General features: G+C 42.5%; 1 protein-coding gene across 2 annotated transcripts in view; it reads right to left on the bottom strand.

Annotated features, from left to right (window-relative positions):
• Positions 1–26,819, bottom strand: part of MPP7 (MAGUK p55 scaffold protein 7) — a 304,195-nt gene that overhangs the window by 102,250 nt on the left and 175,126 nt on the right. For both annotated transcript variants that reach the window (XM_075827506.1, XM_075827508.1), the window contains exons 6-9: positions 20,669–20,749; positions 7,120–7,251; positions 583–664; positions 410–495 (exon numbers count right to left, since the gene is read on the bottom strand). In XM_075827506.1, the coding sequence (XP_075683621.1) occupies positions 410–495; positions 583–664; positions 7,120–7,251; positions 20,669–20,749 (381 nt within the window). The remainder of the gene's footprint in view (positions 1–409; positions 496–582; positions 665–7,119; positions 7,252–20,668; positions 20,750–26,819) is intronic.

Genomic DNA, 26,819 nt, shown 5'->3' with positions numbered 1-26,819 from the left:
GGGGCCAGGTAAGATTGATCAAGGAGATCTTTATTTCAAACGACGACGCGTTTCTGGAGTAATCTGTAGTGAGGACGGATGACTGAAAAAGCAGGATATTTTAGTAATACTAATGCCTAAAGCCGCAGACATAGAAACGCCTCCAGTCACAGTTTTAGGTGGCAGGACCAGTCTGCTGCTGAAATCGGAGATGTTTCAAGGGAAAGACTTATTTCATCTAACTCCCACAGCATATTAGGCTTTAATTATATGACGTTGTACAACCAAGTAGGCAACTGTGGTTGGAAAGTCAGTGCTACAGTAATGGATGAGCGAGAACGGTCATTGAAGTTAGTACAATACACAATTATTTGTAACTGTGGTAAAACCGTAACACAGACACACAAATATGGTAGATTCTCCTTTTTACCAGAATATGGATGATTTCTTCAGGTTTTTTATCTTCTACACTTATTCCGTTGACCTCCCTCAGCTCATCACCCACATGGATGAGACCTGCAGGAATAAAAGATTTGCCTATAAGCTGAAATGTCCTTGTGTACTGGAACTGATCATGTCAAACATATACAAAGCTTATCTCACCACTTCTGTCCGCAGCTCCTCCCCGCATTATCCTGGCAACGATAATAGCGCCTGTATTCTCGTCTTTCTTTATTGTAGCACCCTAAATAAAATTAAGAAAAAGATTAGACAAAATAAAGCTTTCAAAAAGGTATGCAGAATAAAACATGATTAAAACGAGCAAAAAAAATATCACTATATAATCTCTATCCCAGACACACAGGACTACTGAACAAAAATTCTCTGCAAGCACCGCACCTCCAGGGCCCAAGCCCTGGATCTTTGGCCCGGTGCCCCGGGCGACTGCCATTACAGGGGTCGCAGCGGTCGCAATTGCGCGTGCGTAAATCTGGTCGTGTGAGTTGCGTTTTGCATTAGTGTGTTTTTCACACACTCGCAAGCATTTTTATTTTTTTTTCAGTGTAATTGATGCGGGAAACACGGACAGCACACGTATGTCATCCGTGTGCTGTCCGTGGTTTTCACGCACCCATTGACTTCAATGGGCGGCTAGGTGTGTGAAATACACCAATATAGAACATGCAGTGAATTTTACGCAATGGACACACGCCTGAAAACTCACGCATGTGTGAATGGCACCATTGTTTCGACGCACAACACATGGACGAGAATCACGCTCGTCTGAATGAGCCCTAAGCCTATCTTATAGAAATACTATTTTCGATATGTATGTAAATATTTATTTAATTTTCGGGGGGGGGGGGGGGAATATATGTCTTGGGGCTTGTGCCTGTTATCTTTTAAGACCGTAGCAACGCCCCTGCGAGTCCCAACCAATCAGGAGGAGCTGCCACTAATAGCATATGGCGCGCTCATGAACTCCGCTACTAATAGGAGTTTGCAGTGCCATTCATGAAGTGCATAACCCCATTACCACGAGAATTTATTAGATGCCCCTTAGAAATGTTTGACAATCACATTAACCCCTTCCCCCTGCTGGCATTCTGGGCCCTAATGTCCAAGCCATTTTTTTGATTTTTCCATTGTCACATTCGAAGAGCTGTAACTTTTTTATTTTTGCGTCGGCATAGCTGTATAAGGTCTTGTTTTTTGCGGGACGACTTGCAGTTTTTATTGGTACCATTTGAGAGTAGATGCGACTTTTTGATCACTTTTTATCACATTTTTTTTAAGTCAGGATTAACAGAAAACAGCAATTTTTCCATTGTTTTTTATTTTATTTTTTACGGCGTTCACAGTGCGGGTTAAATAATGTAACAGCTTTATAGTCGGGGTCGTTACGGACGCGGCGATACCAAATATGTGTAACTTTTTTGCTTTATTGTAGTTTTTTTTAATAGTAAAGCATTTTGTAAGGGGAAAAGCTGGGTTTTTCATTTTTTTTTTTCACTTTTTTTTTTAAATTAACTTTATTAAACTTTTTTTTCTTTTTTACTAGTCCCACTAGGGGACTTCCCTATCCTCCGATCGCTATTATAATACACTGCAATACTTTTGTATTGCAGTGTATTACTTCCTGTCCGTTTAAAACGGACAGGCATCTGCTAGGTCATGCCTGTGGCATGATCTAGCAGGCATTCGCTGCAGGCAGACCTGGGGGTCTTTATTAGACCCCCGGCTGCCATAGAAGACACAGACACTCGGCGATTTTATCGCCGGGTGTCAGTGAGATGAGAGGGAGCTCCCTCCCTCTCTCCAAAACCATTCAGATGCGGTGCTCGCTATTGTGCACCGCATCTGAAGGGTTAAACAGGTGAGATCGATACTAATATCGATCTCACCCGGCAGAGCAGGGACGCCCCCAGCCCTCAGCTGCCTCTGGCAGCTGAGAGCAGGGAGATTTCACGGCTCCCTGCTCTGTTTACTTTATTCTACAGCAGCGACGTAGTTTGGCGGCGCTCTAGAATAAAGCCCACTAATGACCGCTGTAAAAAGACGTATCGGCGGTCATTAAGGGGTTAAAGAGGAATGGAGTAGGGCCTTCTACCTAGAGCTGATTAATCTGTGACAAAATAGTTGGTAGGGACTGTTGAAAAGGCTGGTTGTTAATGGGTAACTAAACCCTCAACGTGTCATAGTGACATGTCAGGAGATTTGATTGGTGGGGGTCCAAACACTCAGCCCCCCACGATCACTAAAACTAAGCTGCAGAAGCCCTCAGGTGAGCGATGTGCTGCTTAGTTTCTGAACGGCTTTTCTCAGAAAGTTGAGCAAGTGTATGGGCTCAATAGAAAGTCTATGGGCCCGTACACCACTCACTTGGCTTTCCGAGGAAAAACGATCAAAAATGAAGCAGCACAGAGTCACCCGAGGGCTTCTGCCACTTTGTTTTAGTGATTGGTGGGGGTCTCAGTGCTGGGACCCCCATTGATCAAAACATCCGACATGTCACTATGACATGTCAACCGTTTTTTGAAAATTTAGTTACCCTTTAAGCAGTGTATTCCCAGCAACCAGCTTGTCAGACTTATTTCCTCAAGTAGGATTGGGGTACACTGGCAGAAGAAAAAGGAGATAGCTGCCTGGCAGGAATCATGCCATGCCACTGCCCATCTCCAGTACTAATACTAGTTTTTTTTTAATAGTTTTTATAGTTATAGTCAATTTTTGGGCTGTGATAAGTTATGATTTAAATAAAATAATAGTGGTCACCAAAAAAAACAAAAGAATAGCTGTTGGCGTAGTGGGAGAGGTGATGAACACTCCACTAAAAAAGCTGCGCAAGTAAACGAAGGATGACGGCAGAAAGTGATGTATTTTACATCCCCGGTGATCACAGTCGTCTCATTTGAGCACATCCAGGAATATAAAGGGAAACAAAGTTCAGAATAAAATAAGCTGTGGCGTTTTCGATCATTTTCTCCAAAAACATGTCTGATGTTTCTTGTGTTTGGCTTCCTCCGGCGAGGAAAAATAATTCTAGTAATGAATTATCAGTGAAGTCCTGTGCCGGATTTACACATTAGGGAGAAAAATCCACATAACGCCTAACACAAAACTTCTCTTTGCGTGGTCTGTGCACAGACAACATTTAACTATACCCCGGAGCTGAAAACAGCCTCAGTAAACAGCCAAGCCGGTGTCTTGCTCTCCGACGCCAAAGATGTCTATCTAGAGACAAGCTCTCCCTGTATGAGTCACAGAGATGCTGCATTTTTTCCCTGCGTACAACATTACACGGCACAGAAAGTGACTTTACAGACATCTCTGCTCACTTCCTCCTGACAAAAACAAATATTCTACATAACACATATAAAATTTCCAGGATATTCGTTCGGCCATAAAATAAGCGCAGCTATTAACCAACAGATATTTACTTAACACCTTCCTAGCCGGATGACACGCCGCGCAATGCACCAAGCGGATGGGAGATGTGGAGGAAATGTCTTTACATTGGGAATCTCATATTCTTGATTGTGTACTGCATGTTTTCCAGATATCCCAGAGCAGATATCATCTTTCTGCTGATGATTATCCAGAGCGGAGTAGGTTTTGGTCTTGGATATTGTAGCACAATACACCTACTACACTCAGCAGGGATCCTCCAGCCTTTTACAATTACCATTATCAATCACACAGTTGAACAGGTTACAAACAGGACACGGACACTTCCTTTTATGACTAAATAATGCTAGTGAGATACAATATGACAATAAATCTATGTACCTTGTGTGTATGGGGCATAAGACATAATGCACGTGGACAGATAATCTACACAGATGTACAGGAAGAGTGTCTTATTGGCCTCCTTCGGGCTGGTATTTGCCGGTGTACGTTTTTTAAGGTATGGAATAGCGTACTAGACTATGCTATTCCATACAACGGAATCAAGGATCCCGTAAAAAAAAACAAAAAAAAACCCACAACATATAGGGCTTTTTAACAAGGGAACCTATGGTTGCCTTATGCCACTGTATGGCATATGTCACAGGCATCCGTTAAATGTATATAAAAAAATGGTTTAATGTCTATGTACACCTTTAAAATCGCTTCTTTTTTTTTAAATGAAATTGGCCATCAGTGTGATTGGTGCAACTTCCGAAAAACATTTTAGTAAAAATTATTTTAACTTTTTCAAATACAGCTGCTTTGTATTCTCTGTACAGAGCAACCGTGTCTTTCGCTAAAACCGGTTTCCGTCAGGTCCGCGAGACTGACGGGCTAAGTGTCAGTGGGTCCTGCGTGTCTCGGACATGCTGGATCCACCTGTAATCGATCACATATAAGTTATGAATGTAGATGTGATCAATAACAGCTGGATCCTGTGGGTCAGAGACATGCAGGACCCGCTGACACTGAACCAGCCAGTGGCAAACTGGTTGTCAACAGGCACAACACTCACTTGATTGGAAAATTACTACTTAATTTCAGCGGGATGCAAATTCCAAGTCCAGCGATCCCTCCTGGTCAATCAATTGCTGCAAAAAAACTTGAGGACAGCATCCGTATGGCAAAAGTAAAAAAGTGTTTATTAACACATCCCAATATCAAAGGGCTACGTTTAGACTCCGCAGGAGTCTTTATCAAGCATGCTTTGATATTGGGATGTGTTAACACTTTTTTACTTTTGCCATACGGATACTGAACCAGCCAGTGTCGCGAACCTGACCGATTCAGCACAACATACAGCTTCTCTGTATACAGAATACAAAGCAGCTGTATCACAAAAAGTTAAAATAATTTTTAAAATGCATTTAGGAAATTGCACCAAATCACACTGAGACAATTTTATGTAAACACCCCCAAAAAAGATTTGAAAAAAGGTGTACATAGCCTTTAACATGCTTCGCTATTGCCTTTATTATTTGTTTCACTCATTTATTGTTGCACTTCTGATGTTATATGGGGTCTTAAATAAGATATTCCCATCTAGATGTTTCACTCATATGTTGTTATTTCGTAATTATTCACTTTGACACTATATTTGTATAGCCATTTATTTTATGGTTGTTGGGTTGATCCATGAGTAGTTGACTAGTAAGGGTCTGCACTCCCTTGTCTTTGTCTAGGTACCATTATAGTACTTTTTAAATGTTTTTAATTATTAGTGCAATGTCGGAGTATATATTGAAGAAAGATTACGTATTTTTTGGAATAAGTTTGAGTGCACAATTTGCAATATATTTCTATTCTTCCCTTTTTTGTCTACCTGTTAAACAAATACATTATGAACTTTTCATGATATATACATTGAACAGACGCCATAATAGCCTCTTGGTGATGGATGCCTGTTATGGATGACTAAGCAGTGGCACCCGTCACACATACGCTATAATGAAATCCGTTTAACATACATGTCATCAACAGGTCATGAAATCTCATGACGTATACGCTAAAAGGATCCCACAATCGCCTAACGGAAGCTTTTTCCCGGAACATACGCTAAACATGGGTAAAAAAAAGTGATTGTTAACAGGGTCTTGATTATGGAGGTAGGAGAGATTAGCAAGTGCTAGGCACATCTGGAGCCATTTATCTTTTAGAGTACCATGAAACTTGACAGGGAACATCCAACCTGTCCAATCTACCTTGCTCATCCTTGCTATCAGATGTTGGACGAGAAGCAAGCAAATCAGCCCTGAGGTGTTGGTAGGATCCTCCGATAAATATCTAATGTCATTGAGAATCTTTAGGACTGCCACAGACTAACAAATGTCTAAACCTGGCCATACACGGCTGTAGGCCGATGGCTAATTGTCCGGACTCCACCATAATCATGCACTCTTGGCTCGGCTGAGAATGAATGTTTCTTTCAATAGGGAGAGGAGAATAGGTTGATGCCAGACACCTATGGCAGAAGCTTATCTCCTGTGGCAACACAGGATCAAGAATGTTTAACTCCAACATACCTGATTCTTCTCTTCCCTGTTAGGGGGACAGTTGGGAGGCCCCCAAAAACATTAGATGATTAGCCAATGGTGGGCTCTGATGACTTTTATCTGATGTGTATGGCAAGCTTAAGAATGATTTTGCACAGACCAATCACTGTGTGAATGGGAAAAATAGCTGGTTCCAAAAGGATTAGACAATGAATTTGCCCATTTAAAACAAATTTTGGATGCACTAACATTTATCAGCCCATCCTAGTGTATTAATGGTGGTGGTAAAGAGAAAACGCTATTGTAAGGAATAGCAGGGGTTTAATATGCAGCATTAAAGCAAAACGGTCACATAGCTCTTCCTATGCTAAAGAGTCCAGTGGGTGGTCCTACTCAGGGATTGACCGCTTCCCTGCATGAGTGTGCATACATAGCTAGCAGTCAATCAGTGATTAGGACTGTTCCAATCTCAGTACAAAATCTGTATGAAAATTGCCAGCTCAAACGATCATCACAATGATAAATTATTGTAACGTAGCATTCAGTAAGTATATATTGCAACTATACATCGTGTAAATATATATATATCATACAAAAAAGTAGCGACATATTTATATATACATATACACACATATATATATATATATATGTGATCCAGAAATAGAGTAGAAAGTGTTAGATATGTAAACTTATTTTAAAAACAATGCAACAAAGCATTGAAATCTATACATACAGCTTGTTACAGGTCATATCTCACCAGCGGCTCTCTGTTTTTGACCAGTCGAATAATTTTTACTGAATCTTCGTCATCATCGATGTCATCTGGCATGGGAGGGAGCACAGGATCATAGCTTTTCTGAGCCACGGTGTCATGTACTGATAGTAAAGCCTACAGAAGAAAGGGAATAAAATATATACAAAGTTATATGTACTTTGTTCTCTGCCATCATACTAAATAATTGCATAGAACTGTTACATAAAAGTATTATGCAAAACATATTTCCAAATAAATTCTCCCCCCCCCCCCCCTCCAATATACCACATATAGTAAAAAGGTCAGAAAGAAAGTTTTCCAGATTATGGTATGGATACTTAAAACTGTATGCTCCAATTTCTTTTCAGGAGGTTCCTGGCCCACATAAGAAACTTGTAGTTATTTTACCTTGACCTGTGGACCTATGCTCTGAAGGAAAATCGGGTGCCGGGGAGAAGGCAGCACACATTCAACCTTATGCAACTACAGTTTAATAATTTCAAGACTAGGGTCTTGGTTATTAGACACCCGGTCTCCTATCTATAAGCTAAAAAAAAAACTATACATAGACAAAACAGAAAATTACTATAATAGCATCACCAGCTGAAGGTTAAGAAAATGTCTGAGAAAAAATTGTCATGATTAAATTAGGTAGAGTCTTGGACACAGAACGTTATTAAAATATTTTTTCCATTCTATGTATGTTCTGTCTAAGTGATACACCAAAAGGGAGCGAGTCATTGTAGTACTTTAGATTAGAACAGTGGTCTCCAGCATGCTGGGAGATATAGTTTCTCAACAGCTGAGGAGCGACAATTTAATCACAGACTTAGCAGAGCCATACTGACATTGAGAATCATATAGATGAGAACACAGCGGCTGTTATAGCCGTTCTGCTCCTTGCTATTAGATGTGGTCACAGGAAAAAGAGAGATAGTTGAGAAATCAGAAAGCTACATGTAAGAATTCTGTGATACGCGGTTCTTACATCGCTTCTTGGCTCCGGGTGGAGTAAAGAGCAGCACGGGTGTACAGAAAGTATAGTGGTGAATAAACTTTATCTGCTAGAACTGTAAGGCCCCCCCACACACTTAGCGGAATAGCTGCAGATTTCCCATCCGGATTTGTGGACCGAAAATCCGTAGCGGAAAATGTACCAGCCATGTAGAGCAGATTTAAAGAAATCTCATCTATATGTTGCATTTTTTTTTTCACACAAAAATCGGCCTGGTCGGATTTTTATAATCCACAACATGTCAATTTCCGTTGCGGACTTTCACTGCGGATTTCATTCCTTTAAACGAGGGGGAGAAATCTGCTATTAAATCCACAACAAATCTTGCTGCGGATTCACTGCAGATTTTTCAGTCATGTATGTAGGGGGTCAAGTACTATGTTACGCTGGGCTACACGCCGACTTCGGTGAACTGCGAGTCGTAACACGACCACATTTACCTGTGATGCAAACAGGGCGATACAGCACTCTTTGGTTGTGTGACCTGTGTTGCGGCTAATGTCACCATATAGCCCTAGCCTTAAAACAGGTAAACAGGGGCAGATCGAACCATTAGAAAATTCTTACCGTTAGAAAAAAATATTCTGATAAAGGTCTTGAGGTTTTTTCAGACATTTTGCAACCAAAGTGAATAAGGAACAAAATAGGCAAAAGGTAAAAAAAACAGTAACAAATTAGTTCAATAAAGTTTGAACCTGTAAGCGGAGGACCCCAATTTTGCTATAAATCGTGGGTTACTGTGACCATCAAAGGATCTTAATGGTTCCCTAGGTGGGAAAGGTTGTGGCAATTTGCAATTATTACAAAAAGTCCATCCATGTCTAAATGCTCGCGAGTCTCCGACTTTGGAGAAACACTAAGCTTGAGCGGCAGTCGTGGTAACCCGCAACTAAAATTCACTGTAAAGCCTTAGCCTGAGTCTTTCCAAGTAATCTATAGTTAACTACGTTCCAATACTTTTTTCTTGATTACAGAATGAAACTAGATGAAAAGTAATCAATGTTGGAAGCTGAGGAGCAGCACTCAATAATTTCTTCTAGGAAGTGGGAACCCAAAGACGTGAAATAATTGACTTGAATTGAAACAATCCTCTCTCCAGAATAGCGGCAGCTGAGACTCCACTAACAGTCATATTAAATTGTGATTTTAACCTGAAATGCCAATCACTTCCATTTTGTAATTGTGCCAAAGAAAGAAGGACAACATAATTGGCCCGAGCTGAAGGAACTGAGCAGCTCCTAATCCAATATTTATTTTGTTTGGGAAAATATGGCAAGCCGCAAGCACGATAGGTCAATAACCCAGCCCAGACAGAAACATAGAAAAGAAACTGTAGACCAGGAATTATTGGGAAAAAGAACGTTTGAAGGGTTTCTTCAATTACAGTGTTTAATGTGGAATTATCCCTCTTCTAGTGAAGTCGATTCATAAAAAGCTGAACTATGGTCTACCTGCGTATATCAAGCCTACGTCTATACCTCCCTTTGATTACTTCCCAGGAAAAAAAATATTTAGGGGTTAACCCGCTGAAAACCTGATGTTAAGGAATGAACCAAAGTTTCTGAATAATGATACTGACAAGCGAATTAGAAATGTTGAAATTGCTAAACTAATACTAGTCTTTGAGATGCCAGTTCAGCGATTTCGTAAATAACCAATTCTTATCAGATGTAGGTCTGTCTCAAATCTCACGACTAAGGTTTTGCGGTGTAAGACATTGTATTTCTTTGTTTTGGGATACTATATAAAACAGGTAAAGAAAGGTCCGATAAACGTGATCTTAGATCTCTTGCAGAGGACGCCCGTGTCTTTCTGATTTCCCTGTGCGCACATTGTATCACCTGATTAGAACTTCGAGTGACATAGATGAAGGCTCGATTTGGGCCCAGTTAACCATTTCATTGACACTGAGCTGCTCAGATTTACAGATGTAAAACTTTGGTCCCCAAGAGCAGATCCTAGGACTATGGGGCAAACTTGTTAAATGGGTTGTAAAGAATTAGAATAACATACTTTGCCTCCGTATGCCACGGATTTCATACGGAATATATCAGAGAAACAGAGTTTCCATTAGTTTGTTATACGGAGGAATAGGTGCTCCATGTGACGCTGTACAGGCTTGCTACGCATGGCTTAGCCGAGCCTATGAGGCCCTATTGAAGGCTTGCCAAGTCTCAAAGAAACTTCTAGGAGACTCCTGGAAGAAGGGAAGATTTCCCAGACGAGAAGCTGAATCTCCCTGTCATTGCAAATACTCACCTCCCCCGTACCTGCAATCCTCTGCCCTCCCGGGCGAAGGCACAAACACTGTCTGCGATGGCACCCGGGGTAGCAGAGGAGTTAAGAAACAGGGAGAGGTATCTGTTATTCTGGTTTGGAATCGGTCTAGGGGATAGTAGTGTGGTCTGGGGTCTGTATGTGGGATAGTCTGGTCTGGGGTCTGTATATTGGGATAGTAGTATGGTGTCGCTATTTATGTGGAGTCTGGTCTGGTGTCTCTATTTAGGTGGAGTAGGGTCGGATGTCTCTATTTAGGTGGAGTGTGGTTTGGATCTGCATTTAGGGGGGGGGGGGGGGGGGGGGGGGGGGGGGAGTCTGGTATGGGGTCTGTATTTGGTGTGGGTCTGGTCTGAGGTCTTTTTGTTTAGGGGGTTTGGGAGCAATATTTGTTTAGGAGATCTGGGATATGTATTTCTTTAGGGGGCTGGGATCTGTATTTGTTTCAGGGGTCTGGTGTCTTTAATAGAAAAAGTACAGCACTTGCCCACAGCAACATTCAGATTTTACCTATCACAGCCCTAGAAAAGAACGGTTGTAGTCTGAGTGTGTGCTATATGCAACAGCCGAATGTTTTTTTTCTGCACTATAAATAAGGAAATATAAGACCCATTTATAATATTAAATGGTAGGTCAACATGAAAACGCAGGAAAGCATGCCTCGAAAAGGGGTGTGGTCTGTAAAGAAAAGGCGTGGTCTATAAAAAGGGTGTGACTTACATTTAAAAAAAATATAATAAATACCTTCAAGCCATTACTAAAAGTTGGCAAGTATGCTTTATTTTGACGCTAACCTTACACTTTAGGAGCTCCGTGGATTAACCCGCTTTAAAAAAGGATCTAAACTGAATAAGGCCTCATCCACACGACCGTGTTTGGTCTGTGATATACGGACCGCATGTCGGTAGCGTTTCCCGGACCGAACACAGTTCAGGGAGCCGGGCTCCTAGCATCAGTTACGGATGACGCTAGGTGTTCCTGCCTCCCCGCGGGACTGCTGTCCCATACTGAAACTTATTTTCAGTGCTGGACAGTAGTCCTGCGCGGAGTCAGTGACTCATAGCGTCATAAATAAATATGATGCTAGGAGCCCGGCTACCTGAACTGTTTAGTCCGAGAAATGCGGCCGACATGTAGCCCGTATGCGGCCGACATGTGGCCCGTATGCGGCCGACATGTGGCCCGTATATTACAAACGGTCGTGTGCATGAGGCCTTAAAATTGAGCGGTTGTTTTTTTCAGCTTGGAGCACAAATGCTAATGTGTCCCTAAGCTAGGATCAGGTCTAGAAATGTTTACTATATTTGGAGTGTATAAGATACAGTCCTTATTACAGCATATAATGGGCCTCTTGTATGAAAAAGAGTACAGACAAAAAGTGGTGGTGTGCCCATAACATCCAATCAGATCACAATTTTCAATTTCTAGCCTGCACTAAAAAAAGAAAAGCTAGATTCTGATTGGTAGTTATGAACAAAAGCAGTTTTTACCTGCATGTGTGTTTTAAGGAGGCCTACTGTATCGGACAACTGGAAACCTGAATAAATGGTTGTAGGACGGTTCATTTAACTGATGCTGAGCACATGCGGAGTGAAATTTGATTTGGCGTGTAGTTCACGTGTACGTTACATGCTTTTTCTATTTTGTGTTTTTGTCTGTATTATCAGTTTAAGTAAAAAATATAAAAAATAAAACCTTAATCTAACACACATGTGACTTTCCATATTCTCAGCAGTTTATAAGACATTGCATCAACATATTTTTGTATTACTTTACATAAAACAAATGGATGTATAAAACTAGGCGTGAAAATGTTTAACATCAACTAGCAGCAAATCATATTTTTGCAACCTAATAAAAAATTCTTAGAAATATAAAGAACAAGGCCTCAGGTTTATATATGCAGTTTAAAAAGGGAAAACCAAAGCCCATAAAAAACTTGACATAAGCGTAAAAAATTCTCGCCAGACAGCTCGTTGTGCCTCACTACTGAGACTTGTAGTTCTTCAACAGGTGTAGGGCTTGAAGTTGCCTGAATGTAGTTCTAAGGGTCCTAATAGACCGGCAGATATTCTTTCATGAACAAGTGACGGGTGATGATTTAGTGAGTCGTTTGTCTCAGAAAGACTGTCTATTACATGTGACAATAAATGCTAAAGATTTTTGCCGTTCAGTCGTTACTCGTTCGCCCACACCTCATCTCTGCTACCAACTGGAAGATTTCTGATTACACCAGGCGATGCGGCGGCGGCGGCGACTAACAATCTTTTTCTCAGGTAGATGTGGCCAATCCACAGAAACCGGACGATATACGTATTGTTTGTAGCTCGCTATTACACGTGGCAATAATATCTTGTATTTGAACAATTCTACAAAAATTTGCACGAGAATCACTCCATCTAATAGGGCGGAGGATAAGGAATAAGGAAGATGGGTAAAAAAAAAATGGACACAAAGTTTGTGGTTGAATGTTGTTTTAAAGGGGTTTCCCATGAGAGACTTTTATGACATATCCACAGGATATGTCATAAATGTCAGATGGATGCGGGTCCCACCTCTGGGACCTGCACCTATCTCTAGAACGGGGCCCCTAAACCCCATTCTGCAGCTCTGTGTTGTGGCAGAAGCCGGTTGAATTCTGACCATGAATTAGGAAACAGTAAGTCTGCAAGTCTCATGGAAATGAATGGTAGTTACGGAAACATTGTAGCTCGCATGCTACGCTGCTTCTGTAACTGCCCTTCACTACAATGGGAGTTACGGAACTCCCGACCATATAGTCAGGAAGTGGCCGGGGAGGCAGAGGGAGCAGAAAAAAGGTAGAACGGAGTTTAGGGGGCCCCATTCTAGAGACAGGTGCGAGTCCCAGCGGTGGGAGCCGCATCTATCTGACATTTATGACATATTCTGTGGATATGTCATAAATGTCTCTGATGGGAAAACCCCTTTAAGTGAACCCTAAAAACTTTAGAGATATAATTTTGACTTTTTTCAATAAAGGCACCTTTAAAACCATTTTATTTTTTATGGTTTCAATGTATCTAGAAAGAGAGTTGAAGCAACTTTACAAAAGGGCTCAATTACAAATGTCTTGTTGTTTTGTTTCTACAGCTTCTATGCAGACCTCTGTATAGTCTGATCCTGCGGTCATACGTCCTTTCATTTATCCTCTACTATCTGCTACCTACATTTGGCAGATTAGCAATACTAGGGAATAGATAAAAGAGAATAATTGCAAAATCAAACTACACAGTGTTTGTTTGCAGTCTGTTACCATGGAGACACATTAATTTTGCATAGGGGCTGTAAAAACAAAATTAAAAATAAAGTCCTACAGTAAAGTTTCTTCATTATTTAATTTTAGATACATAGGAATAATAAGAAAAAAATTGCAAATGCGTAAGTAGACTATAGTGCTCTATTACTACAAAACACTGAACCTACATTTTCCTACACCTAGTCACATGAAATTTAAAGTCTCAGAGTAGACCCCTCCCCCCCAGACAGCTCTATAACTGAAAAAGGGATCACATAATGAAGGGACACTGGTTCTCACTCACAGTACTAGTTTAAAGTGTAGCTAAACGCTTAAACTTACGACATGTCACGTGTCTGAGCACCGAGACCCCCACCAATCGCTAGAACAAAGCAGCTGAAGCGCTCGTGTGAGCGGTCAGCCGCTTCGTTTCTGTTCGGCCTTTTCCGGGAATCAATGCATCGGAGGATGGGCTCAATAGAAAGTCTATGAGCCCGTACTCCGATACATCGGCTTTCCGGAAAAAGCCGAACAGAAACGAAGCGGCTGAGCGCTCACACGAGCGCTTCAGCTGCTTCGTTTTAGAGATTGGTGGGGTTTCAGTGCTCGGACCCCCAACAATCAAAACTTCTGACATGTCACTAAGACATGTCAGAAGTTTGTTAAACGTTTAGCTACACTGTAAAGGCTATGTACACCATTGAAATATTTTTATTTTAAAATAAGTGTCTTATCAGTGTGTTTTGTACTTTTTATTAAAAATTGGTTTTACTTTTTCAGATACAGCTGCTTTGTATCCTGTATACAGAGCAGCTGTATCTTCCGAGAAGACCGTAATCCATCAGGTCAATGGCACTGGTGCGTTCAGTGACAGCGGGTCCTGTGTTTTTCTGACACACAGAATTCACCCGTTATCGATCACATCTAAGTTATGAACTTAGGGGTGATCGGTAACAGATCGATCTTGCTTGTCAGAGACACGCAGGACCGGCTGATACCGAAACCATCAGTGGGACTGACCTGACGCATTCAGTGCACGATACAGTTGCTCTCTATACAGGAAGCAAAGCAGCTATATATTAAAAAGTAAAAATAATTTTTAATAAAAAGTATTTAGCAAGTTGCACAAAACGCACGGATCACACATTTTTTTAGGACAAAAAAAACCCAAAACAACTATTTCAAAAGTTGTACATAGCGGTTAGAAGAATAGCTCTGCATGCTCAATCGCTGTCCAATAGGAGGTGTGTAAAATCAGCCTCTCAACTTATTTTCTGATCCTGCTCATTGGTCAAGGTCGTGTCCATAGTTGATTGTAGGGTAGCTGGTAATAATCACACAGGTGTATGGCTCGTCCTAGTAGAGTCATCAGAATTCTGAATGATCACCAAATGACCAGGACAGATTCTCATCCTCTGGAGGTAAACAGTGAAGCTTTCTAGTCACTGATAACAAGCAGAGATCTTGAAAACTGTGAGGAATTGATGCAGAAAGTATATTAAGGCTAGATTTACGCGGAGACTTATTATAGTGATAATGATAGATCTTAACGATTGAGTGACAGCTGCAGTCCACAAGAGTGCATGCAACTCAATGTATTCCTTTGGACGGCAGCTGTAGCTCAATAGTTGAAATGAATCAGTAAAACATAAAAAGTCTCGCCTAAGAGAGTGACTTTTTATCATGCAATAGATACACTAGACTTGCTGACACTGGACACCCCTTTAATAGAGGGGGTCAGTTCAGAATCCACATCTTTTAGCCAGAGCAGGACCTGCTCTGGAGGACCCGACTCCGCTTTGTAATACCTCATTTCCTATTTGGTCGATGTTGCAAGAGAATTGAAGACTTGCTGCCAGGTTCCCCCAAATATTACAACGGATTGCTGGGGGAGGGGTCATTTCTAACAAAACAGATTGTGCAAAAAGTGAACAGCCTTGGTTGGAATCGGATTGATATGTGTAACTCCAGTGTACTTTAAAAGGAAATAAAGACATGACCCGGAGTTTTTTTTCATGTCATCTGCTCAGACATCTGTGTAGCCTGCAGGAACACTTCTCGACTCTAAGGCATATTTTTGGATTAAATGTGTATTCATAAACCTCATACTCCGCTGAACTATAACCTTCATTTTAAATAGCGCATTTTATTGTGTGATCTTCGACTTGGATATATTATTCCGAAAATCGTCCAGAAGAGGCACAAGTAAATCTCCTCTAAAACCAGAAGGCAGACGAGTTACTTCCATCACTTAGACCTGCCAGGAGGAATATAAAATCCTTACAACACGGAGCGAGCCCCCTAACCTCTTGACAGATAGAAGCTGCAATGGTTTGAACACCAATGTACTACTGACCTTACTGGCAGCAAGGACAGATCTGTGAATTTAATAACCATGTCTTCAATGCTGAAAACCAGCTGTCCACATATGTTTAATGGATTCTTCAAATCACATTTAACAAAAGGGAAAGTGTGTTTTTTTTATATTATTTTGAGTGCTATAGTATTTGAGCAGAGAAGAGGAAAATTTGGGGAATTGGGGTAATTTATAACCACAAATTGCATGTTCTGGCAAATAATCATTCATTTTTACATTGTGAAAATCAGTTTATGCAGAAAAAGAATCCACATCTTTAGCAAACGACAATCTGTGGTGTATTCCTGACCTCATTTCACATCATGGAGAGTCAATTCAGTAACGTTTGAAAAGTATATTTAGGGTCCAAGTTACGTGCGTTGCATGTCCTTCTCTGCTGATTGGCTGATAGGGAGTCACCGGGCTTAGTATATATGTCTGAATGTCACAGTCACGTTTTAAGTAGGACATCTAATAAATACCCTAGTACAAAGAGGACGGTCCCATTACAAATGCAGATCCCTGATTGGAACCCCCCCCCCCCTCCCCATATATTAGCCAGAGCAAAAAAGCAGCTAAAAATCCTGTAAAACTCCTACCCAACAGGTTAGAAATTGTGTGCACCGGCTATTAGAAGGCCAAACGTTCCAGCAGTTCGTAGGTTAGTGCACAAGGTTATTACTAAAATGACCAGTATTGGGTATTGATGTTTTTTAAGATCCTAGCCACTACAGTAGTAAGGTCAGTAACATCATATTTTTGGTTGGTAATTGTCCTAAAATCTTTTGCATCGTTATATAGTGCAAATAGTAATGAAGTCCAGTAACCTGGAAAATAAAAATGGTTTCAACAATGTAGTAGTCCATTCCATGACAGACAGACAGATGTGGTTGGTTACTATGGGCTACATTAATTGTATTACAGTTTCGTCAGGCGGGCCCCACTATATACAAAACACATGACTCTCTGGCTTCGGTATCGGGCTCAAATGTTGTTTACATGACTTACTGAGCGCACATGGTCGGTAACCACGATTGTTGGAATCATCGTCTTATTATAATCAACTAAAAGATTTTTCCATACAGCGCAGTTTCCTTGCTTTGCTTATTCCTTATTAACATTACAATAAATTGTTTGCAATCGGATACTTTTTTTTAAAATTACATTTTAATAGTTTACAAAAACGGCAGCTATAAAACACACCGATAATTCTCACAAAAGGAAGGTCTTTATGCCCAGAAAACGTCAGTGGATAGCATAAATAATAATAATGAAAAAAATAAATAAATACAATTCAAGATCAATTTGTTAACTTTTATTTTCCATGAATCATTTTTACCATATCATTTGGCAATCTTACGCAATTCTTTAACCGTTTCAGAACAAGACACCCGTCTAGCCATTTTTAGCATGCATTTGTTAAACGGCTACAATGATTTTATTTTTTGAGCTAGCAATATGATTTTTGCAATGTTTTTTTTCCCATGATCAAGGATCAGGTTTCGTTTCTTATTTTTAGACACAATCCGTTTTTTCAGCATTTTTGGGCCTTATTCACACGAGTGTAATAAACGGCCGAGCGATCGTCGTTATTTTAACAGCCGTCACACGACCGTTTTCAGAACAATGACGTTCTATGGGTGTATTCACACGGACGTTTTTTTTAACGGCCCGTGAATAATGGCCGTCAAAAATAGGACATGTCCTTTATTTGGCCTGACAGCTCCCATAGAAGTCAATGGATCAGTTTTCAACGGGTTTCAATACATGTAACAACGGATTTGTGATATGGGGATTTGCAAGGGAACTACTACTTCGCATCCCGTGAGACTAGCAACCAGATCAGAAGAAGACAGAGCTGCATCGTTGTGTATGTAGGGCATTCATGTCGGCTTGCGCGGCATCACCTACAGGGGGGGGCCGCGCGGCATCACCTACAGGGGGGGGGCCGCGCGGCATCACCTACAGGGGGGGGGCCGCGCGGCATCACCTACAGGGGGGGGGCCGCGCGGCATCACCTACAGGGGGGGGGCCGCGCGGCATCACCTACAGGGGGGGGGCCGCGCGGCATCACCTACAGGGGGGGGGCCGCGCGGCATCACCTACAGGGGGGGGGCCGCGCGGCATCACCTACAGGGGGGGGGCCGCGCGGCATCACCTACAGGGGGGGGGCCGCGCGGCATCACCTACAGGGGGGGGGCCGCGCGGCATCACCTACAGGGGGGGGGCCGCGCGGCATCACCTACAGGGGGGGGGGCCGCGCGGCATCACCTACAGGGGGGGGGCCGCGCGGCATCACCTACAGGGGGGGGGCCGCGCGGCATCACCTACAGGGGGGGGGCCGCGCGGCATCACCTACAGGGGGGGGGCCGCGCGGCATCACCTACAGGGGGGGGGCCGCGCGGCATCACCTACAGGGGGGGGGCCGCGCGGCATCACCTACAGGGGGGGGCCGCGCGGCATCACCTACAGGGGGGGGGCCGCGCGGCATCACCTACAGGGGGGGGGCCGCGCGGCATCACCTACAGGGGGGGGCCGCGCGGCATCACCTACAGGGGGGGGGCCGCGCGGCATCACCTACAGGGGGGGGCCGCGCGGCATCACCTACAGGGGGGGGCCGCGCGGCATCACCTACAGGGGGGGGCCGCGCGGCATCACCTACAGGGGGGGGCCGCGCGGCATCACCTACAGGGGGGGGCCGCGCGGCATCACCTACAGGGGGGGCCGCGCGGCATCACCTACAGGCATCCGTAATGGACGGACGTATTTCGGCCGGAAGTCCCGGACCGAACTCCGTGCAGGGAGCCGGGCTCCTAGCATCGTAGTTATGTACGACGCTAGGAGTCCCTGCCTCTCTGTGGATCTACTGTCCCGTACTGAAAACATGATTACAGTACGGGACAGTTGTCCTGCAGAGAGGCAGGGACTCCTAGCATCGTACATAACTATGATGCTAGGAGCCCGGCTCCCTGCACTGAGTTTGGTCCGGGACTTCCGGCCGAAATATGTCCGTCCATTACGGACGTTAATGTGCTCGTGTGAACCCAGCCTAACTGCTGCTGCACAGCTACAGGTAATACCAGCCATGTTATAGTGACTATTGAGGGCTGTGTCTAGAAAGATCCAGCAGCAGCCTCCTACTACTAATGGAATCCCGGTGATCATATGACCAGTCACATGATCACCGGGACCAAAAGAGGCAGCGGTAAAAAAACAAAACACTTCTGTCTTGTCTCCAGCGGTCCCTAGAAGAAAAAGAAAACTACATATTCTTGTCCCTGTGTTATATTTCTTGGTGTTCGAAAAACACGAAAAAAAACTGGAGTCTCTGATATTTGTAATATTTTATTATAATAAGCTATACAGAAGGAGTTTCCCGAATGAAAAAGCATCTAAATGGGTAAGGTAGGAATATTGTCATATAGTATAGTGTTATCCGTTGATGCAACAATCAAATATAACAGGTATAAAAGTCAGGGACACCACAAATAGGAAAAGGTAGAAAAAACAAGTGTAAAGTCAATGTGTAATTCTTATTAAAGGGGTTGTCGTAGAATTAACAATTATGACCTAACCACAGGATAGGTGATAATTGTCTGATCACTGGGGTCCCCACCCCCACATCCTCCTCACTGGAACCCCCGCAGTGAAGAGGAGCTTGAACGGAGTGGAGGTCGAGCAGGCGTCTGAAGCTCCATCATATGTTTATGGAACGGCAGAAACAGCCGAGCCGAGCTGCTTCCGTCATTCCAATAGACTATGATTGGAGCAGCAGCGCGCATGCTCGACCACTGCTCCATCCAATGCAGTGAGGAGGAACCATGGTTTGGGACCCCCAGAGATCAGACTATTATCACCTACCCTGTGGATAGATTATGGATTCTGAGAAAACTCCTTTAACCTAAGAATTAGGGTGATAAAGATGAAATAATACCTCAAAGGCTATACCTAGAGTAATCCTGCAACAAACAAATTAAAAGTGGAGTAATCTTCCAAGGAGGACCACCCCACACCAGTATCTTCCCCTAACCCTAATAAAATCTAATAATAAAGAACATATCTAAACCAACGTGTTTCCCATTGATTGGTTTGTAAAGTAGCCATAAGAATTCCGGGCTATGTTTGAGATATTGGTCTTAGCCACAATATAGATGTTCACATAGATGTATGTCCAATCTGCGTACAAGACACTGGTCGGTGTGTCCGTTTCCCTCATCTCTCAGTTATTATTGGTTGCTATAGGCACCCTATATTCGTGTATTTTTAACATCTAATTTTAGAGTTGACACTTGCTACAAACCGTTACGACTACATTGTCAGTGATAGTAAAACACCTAAAAATGTCTCAAGGCACATAAGGCGATGTCTTCAAATCTACAAGGAATGTGTGTACCCTCGAGTAGCCTTATTTGACCCGTCCTAGCATCTGGGTCCACACATTGTAGGTTGTCACAACAGCATAGTTTAGGGGTTACAGTCCATCAACCATATATTTTCTGAGACGGATGAAGAGGTGCGCTTATTTATTTTTTTTCCTCTTAAGAGTACATACAGTTCTTTGAGAAAAATTATACCATATATCAAATAAATAATCCCTTTCGTTTAATTCCGGCCTAGTGGACAGTCTGCAGGTGTAGCATGTCCTCACCTTGAGATTTGGTTTTGACAGCAATTTCAACAACTCTCTGATCTCGCTGTTCAGTGGTCGGCTCTGCAATTCCTCAGCCAGCTGTGAAAGAGACAAAATTGACACCGTGAGCATTAGCTGAACATTGCCTCACCCAGGCCGTCAGTGACAACTTAGAATCTATCTTGTTTGAGATTATTGCTTTCCAGTGTGCTCAAAACAGAAGCCAGCGTGAACAAAAACAGACTATTAATCACCAGTTCAGTGCTATGGGCCTCGGTGGACCCGACTCAAGCCAGTTCTTTCAGTTGAGTTAAACTCGAGTAATCGTATCTGGCAACGGGAGCAGTCAGATCACATTTTGATTTATGGCTACGGGGGCAAAGTTGTGCACTTCATTTAGAGGAATGGCTCTTTGCGTGCAGACAAAGGCCTGCTTGTAAAAACTGACGGATCAAACTTTGACACTGTCCAAGAAAAAAAAGTTTCTTGTGAACGAGGTGGTAGAACTTGCATCCCTTCCAATATCTCATAGAGGATATGCTGTTTGGGACTCTCGTTAAGAAAGAGGGAAAAAAAAAAATTAAAGGAGTACCCCGAAGAGTGTAGACTGTCTAATGCCTATGCCTTTTATTATCTTTGCAAACACAAGTATCCCAGCACATGCAGAGCTTGGGTCAATCACAACAAACATGACCCGAGAGTTATAACAGGGGTACTATTAATACTACCTGCATGCAAGATGTAAGGACACTGGCATCGGTTTAGTAATGATTTTATTTATCTTAAATAGGTTCTCTCACAAAGACAAACACCTTAAATAAAGAAGCTGGCCTGGCGAACAGGTGTTCTGGCCCATAGAAAGGATTCCGAGTGGGGGACCCCCTCCCTAGGATGTTGATATGCCCTAATCTTTAAAGACAAACCCCTTAAAAAAGGTATAAATTCTATTAATCTGGTCCACAAGCTGTAACACCTTTTCAATAAAGAGGGGAAAGTTTTATTAGGCATAGTTCACACAGAGTTATTATGCGCTTAAATCGGACAAAGAAACGAGCACTAAAAAACGCCAATTTCTCTCCATTGATTTCAATGAAAGGTGGAAGCAATTCTTTTTTTATTGAGCGTTTTTGACCGCTTGTGTGGGAAAAAAATGTCATGCCCTATTTTGGAGCGGTTTCCGCCTCTATACCTCCATTGAAATTAATTAAAGACATAAAAAAAACCGCTTCGTTCGTTTGAAGGGGGTTTTTTTTAATGCGATTTTTGATCAAAATCCTCCCATGGTTTTTGAATTTGACTAGTTTGAAAAAACACCTGAAAAAAACCTAAATATAAATAAAAGCATCAAACAATGCATGCATTTCAAAATCTACCTCAAATATCCTTAAGAGATTTTGGGGCAGATTTTTTTTTCTGCCTGGCAAAAACAAAAATCGGTGTGAAATAGGCCTAAGGCTGGGTTCACACGAGCATGTTCGGTCCGTAAAGGATGGAACGTATTTCGGCCGCAAGTCCCGGACCGAACACACTGCAGGGAGCCGGGCTCCTAGCATCATAGTTATGTACGATGCTAGGAGTCCCTGCCTCTCTGCAGGACAACTGTCCCATACTGTAATCATGTTTTCAGTATGGGACAGTAGTTCCACGGAGAGGCAGGGACTCCTAACGTCGAAATACGCCCTTTACGGACGTAACATGGTCGTGTGAACCCAGCCTTAGGGTGATATTGCGCGCACCAAATTTTTAACCAAAAATATTAAAAAGAACCAATGTGATTATCTGTGTGTGTGTAAATGGGAGAAGGTACTGTTTCTTACACTTCTCTGTTGCCATTTTTTTTATACAGTTTTAGAATTGAAACTATATGAATTAATTTTGGAAAAAATGATGAAAAAAGGAAGTCCACCAGTTTTTATTTGTTTCACGCAGTACACTGATCATCATAAGTTATTGTATGGCTTGTTCCAGTTGTGTATATTTTCCTGCATTTTAGACCTTACATGTAATATATTTTATTTAACCCCTTAATGCACCTTGACGTAAGTGCACGTCAAGGTGCAGGGACAGAAGTATGAAGTGCGCTCCATACGCTGTGGGTGTCAGCTGTGTACTACAGCTGACACTAACGGCGATCGTGCTGTTCATGTCCGTTTAAAATGCTGCAATCACTCATGACCGCAGCATCTGAGGCGTTCTAGAGAGAAGGGAGGCCCCCTCTGACAGCTCATCGGCGCCCCCCACAACACCATCGTGGGGTGCCGATGGTTGTCATGGCAACCCAGGGGCCTAATGAAGGCCCCAGGACTGCCTTCACTCTGCCTCTGTTAAGCCCTGTGTCCGGGCTTAAAGGGGTTTTCCACGTTCTGACAACTGATGACCTATGCACCGGATAGGTCATCAGTATATGATTGTGGGTGTCCGACACCCGGACCCCTGCACTGATCCGCCACCCTGGCTGCTTCCGGGCACCAGACAATATTGCCGGAAGCAGATGGCTCCGGTCAAAGAATAGAGGGCCAAGCTGTATTATTGCAGCTCGGCTCCTATTCAAGTGAATAGGAGCCAAGCTGCAGTTCTGCCGAACGGCCGCTATGCAGTGGTCGGAGCCATCTGCTTCCGGCTCCAACTACTGCATACCGTTCCAAACATCCGGTGCACGGAGGCAGCAGGAGTGGCAGATCGGTGCAGGGTCCTGGTGTCGGACTGAACTGTAAGGAGTTTATGTAAGAAACGTGCATGCATTTTTTAAAAAAATGGATTAAATATGAAATATTACTTTGTTACATTCTAATTCCATAGGGGATTTTAAATTCTAATCTTTTTGACTATGATGTACTGGCATATGTATGCCAATACATTACACTGTGCACTAGCAGTACACAGGTAGTTGCTAGTTTCTGTACTAAAAACAGTCATAATGCTCTGACAGCTTTGAAGTCCTTCAATAGACTCTGGGCTATCTGCCCATAAAGGACATGGTCACCAATAGCATCACAGGGGTTCCCTGTTCATCAAATGAGGACACCCCTCTGTCTCTGCCCTTGGATTGGGGCATACAAGTTATTAAACGGTGGAAATCAGTGGTTTCTATAATCTCCACCAATATAACGGGACTATAGCCATTTATTACAGCTGTTATGCATCTCTTGACCAAGTGAGCACAAAGGCAGTGCTCATGTGATCATATTGACAAGTATGCTCATCATGATACGGCTAATGCCTGCTGCTTATGATGAACATACTCTTTATTGTTGGTCAACCTGTTACCGGAGTACAATAGTGCACCAACTCTTTGCCAAGATGAGAAATTTTTTCACGACTTTTCCCATTTAGTTTTTTTCATAGTGGAAAATCCCTAGAAGCAATGTTATATGTATGTGTATAAGAGATTGTTATTTTTTTAAGCTGTCATGTCTTTATGAAAGTTTCCCTCCCCATTAACTTAAATAGGGATATGAAAGCAAAACGTCATGACAGCTGTTTTTTTGGCTGCAATGCAGAGCTTAAAAGTTTGTTAGTATAATCCCTTTTCGTTAAAAAGTCTCCAATAATAAAAGACCCCCAGTAATCTGTTCAATTTCTCTACAGCACTCCCACGGGTGAAATTCAGCATTACACAGATCCCATTAAAATCAAAGGGCTGTCTATGTAATACATGGACATACTGGGTCCTCCAAAGTGAAAGCTGCTCTGGCTATTTATACATTAACAACAAAAAATACCGGTGCTGTATTAATATGCAGTTTTGCAACTTTTATTTGCCACATGTATGCTGTAACAACACAAAATCTAAATGATGATATTCACACAGTATAATTATTCAGTGCCAGTGCTCACCTTCTCTCCTATAGTGTGCAAAACTAATCTGAGACTCATCACAATTTTGGCAAAGCGGAAGATGAACAAATTCACGCAAAAAGATAATTTATACTCCGGTTTATATCAGATAATGGTATTTCTCCTCCCCTGTACAGGCTGATGTACCATACAACTTGTTAATTTCACGATTCATCAAGGACACCTGCTAGCATGATATCTTACACATAATGGTATAGATTTGTGTACTGCAGACCACTCTAAACAGTGGAGAGGTTTCTGAAATCCTGTAATGTAAAGGTTCTTTTTTCGATTCCTGGCATGCTTTACAAACCGCATGTTACTGTAACCTCCTTAATACCTGTAAGGCTATAGATAAAATAATTCATTCCTGCGCGTTGTTAACATAATGTCCTGGCAACACACACTAAGCACATTCATCCACTCAGACATCATTTGTTATAATGAAGAAGGCTGTCCACCCTCTCGGAGACAGATAAATGATTATTGGGTTAAGAAGTTGCTCCGTTTCCACATTGGTGCTGCAGTACATTCTCCTTTTATGACCTATGACAAATATTGAAAGGGCAATATCAGGTTGCGTGGGTTTATTTTTAAAAGGTACAAGGAATCACAAAATAGAATATTGTATTTAGTTGTATAACACTTAAAGGGGTCGGTCTATCGAAGGACATTTATCACAATATAGGTGATGTCTGATCGCTGGGACCCCCAACGATCACTAGATCGGAGGTCTCAAGCACCCCGTTCTTTTTTACTGCATGACCGCAATGAAAATGAGTTTAAATGGAGCGGTGATCACATTTGTGCCCTGTCGCTTCATTTAATGTTTATGGAGCTTACAGAAACAACCGAGCGCTGGGCCCCAGCCATCAGACATTTATCACCTATCCTCTGGATTGATCTTAAAGAGGCTCTGTCACCAGATTTTGAAACCCCTATCTGCTATTGCAGCAGATCGGCGCTGCAATGTAGATTACAGTAACGTTTTTATTTTTAAAAAACGAGCATTTTTGGCCAAGTTATGACCATTTTTGTATTTATGCAAATGAGGCTTGCAAAAGTACAACTGGGCGTGTTGAAAAGTAAAAGTACAACTGGGCGTGTATTATGTGCGTACATCGGGGCGTTTTTACTTCTTTTACTAGCTGGGCGTTCTGACGAGAAGTATCATCCACTTCTCTTCAGAACGCCCAGTTTCTGGCAGATCACGCTGTGACGTCACTTCCCCAGGTCCTGCATCGTGTCAGACGAGCGAGGACACATCGGCACCAGAGGCTACAGTTGATTCTGCAGCAGCATCAGCGTTTGCAGGTAAGTAGCTACATCGACTTACCTGCAAACGCTGATGCTGCTGCAGAATCATCTGTAGCCTCTGGTGCCGATGTGTCCTCGCTCGTCTGACACGATGCAGGACCTGTGAGTGACGTCACAGCGTTTTCTGCCAGAAGCTGGGCGTTCTGAAGAGAAGTGGATGATACTTCTCGTCAGAACGCCCAGCTAGTAAAAGTAGTAAACACGCCCCGATGTACGCACATAATACACGCCCAGTTGTACTTTCTTTTCAACACGCCCACTTGTACTTTTGCAAGCCTCATTTGCATAAATACAAAAATGGTCATAACTTGGCCAAAAATGCTCGTTTTTAAAAAATAAAAACGTTACTGTAATCTACATTGCAGCGCCGATCTGCTGCAATAGCAGATAGGGGTTGCAAAATCTGGTGACAGAGCCTCTTTAAATGTCCTTTGCGGGACAACCCCTTCAATTAGTTATTACATTAGTTCTAAAGGCAATAGTAACTCTACACATCTCTGCTTAATAGTCTAGTCAAATATCCTTCCAAGCCCACAGAGTTGACATGGTTTTAGCCCTCCACTCATAACCCATCCTCTTTTCCCACCAGAAGGCCACTAGCAACCCAAGCCTAAACCTTCAATCTAAAACTAGTTGTTTACACTAGTTCTCGATTTCTTAAATGGTTTGCATGCTTTAAACCATCCCTATTTGTTAAAAGGGTCCCTTGACTATAAGCAGATCACAAAGTGATCTGCTGGACCCCCAGCTGTACTTTGATAGGAAATATGTCAGTAAGTGTTAAATTTCCCTACAGCGCCACCACAGGAGAAATGAAGCATTACACAGTACCCATTCAAATTAATGTGTCATCTGTGTACCGCAGGACAGGTCTTGCAGAGCAACAGATGCTCTCAGTAAGGCTTCGTTCAAATCTGCGCCAGGGTCCTGTTCCGACATTCCGTCTGAGCTTTCCGTTGGAATGGGACCCTCACTGACACTCAGTTGTGCAAGGGATCCGTAGTTTTGACGGAAT

This window comes from Rhinoderma darwinii, chromosome 5 (assembly GCF_050947455.1).
Source record: "Rhinoderma darwinii isolate aRhiDar2 chromosome 5, aRhiDar2.hap1, whole genome shotgun sequence".
NCBI lineage: Eukaryota > Metazoa > Chordata > Amphibia > Anura > Rhinodermatidae > Rhinoderma > Rhinoderma darwinii.
This window is presented reverse-complemented; position numbering and strand designations above follow the sequence as displayed.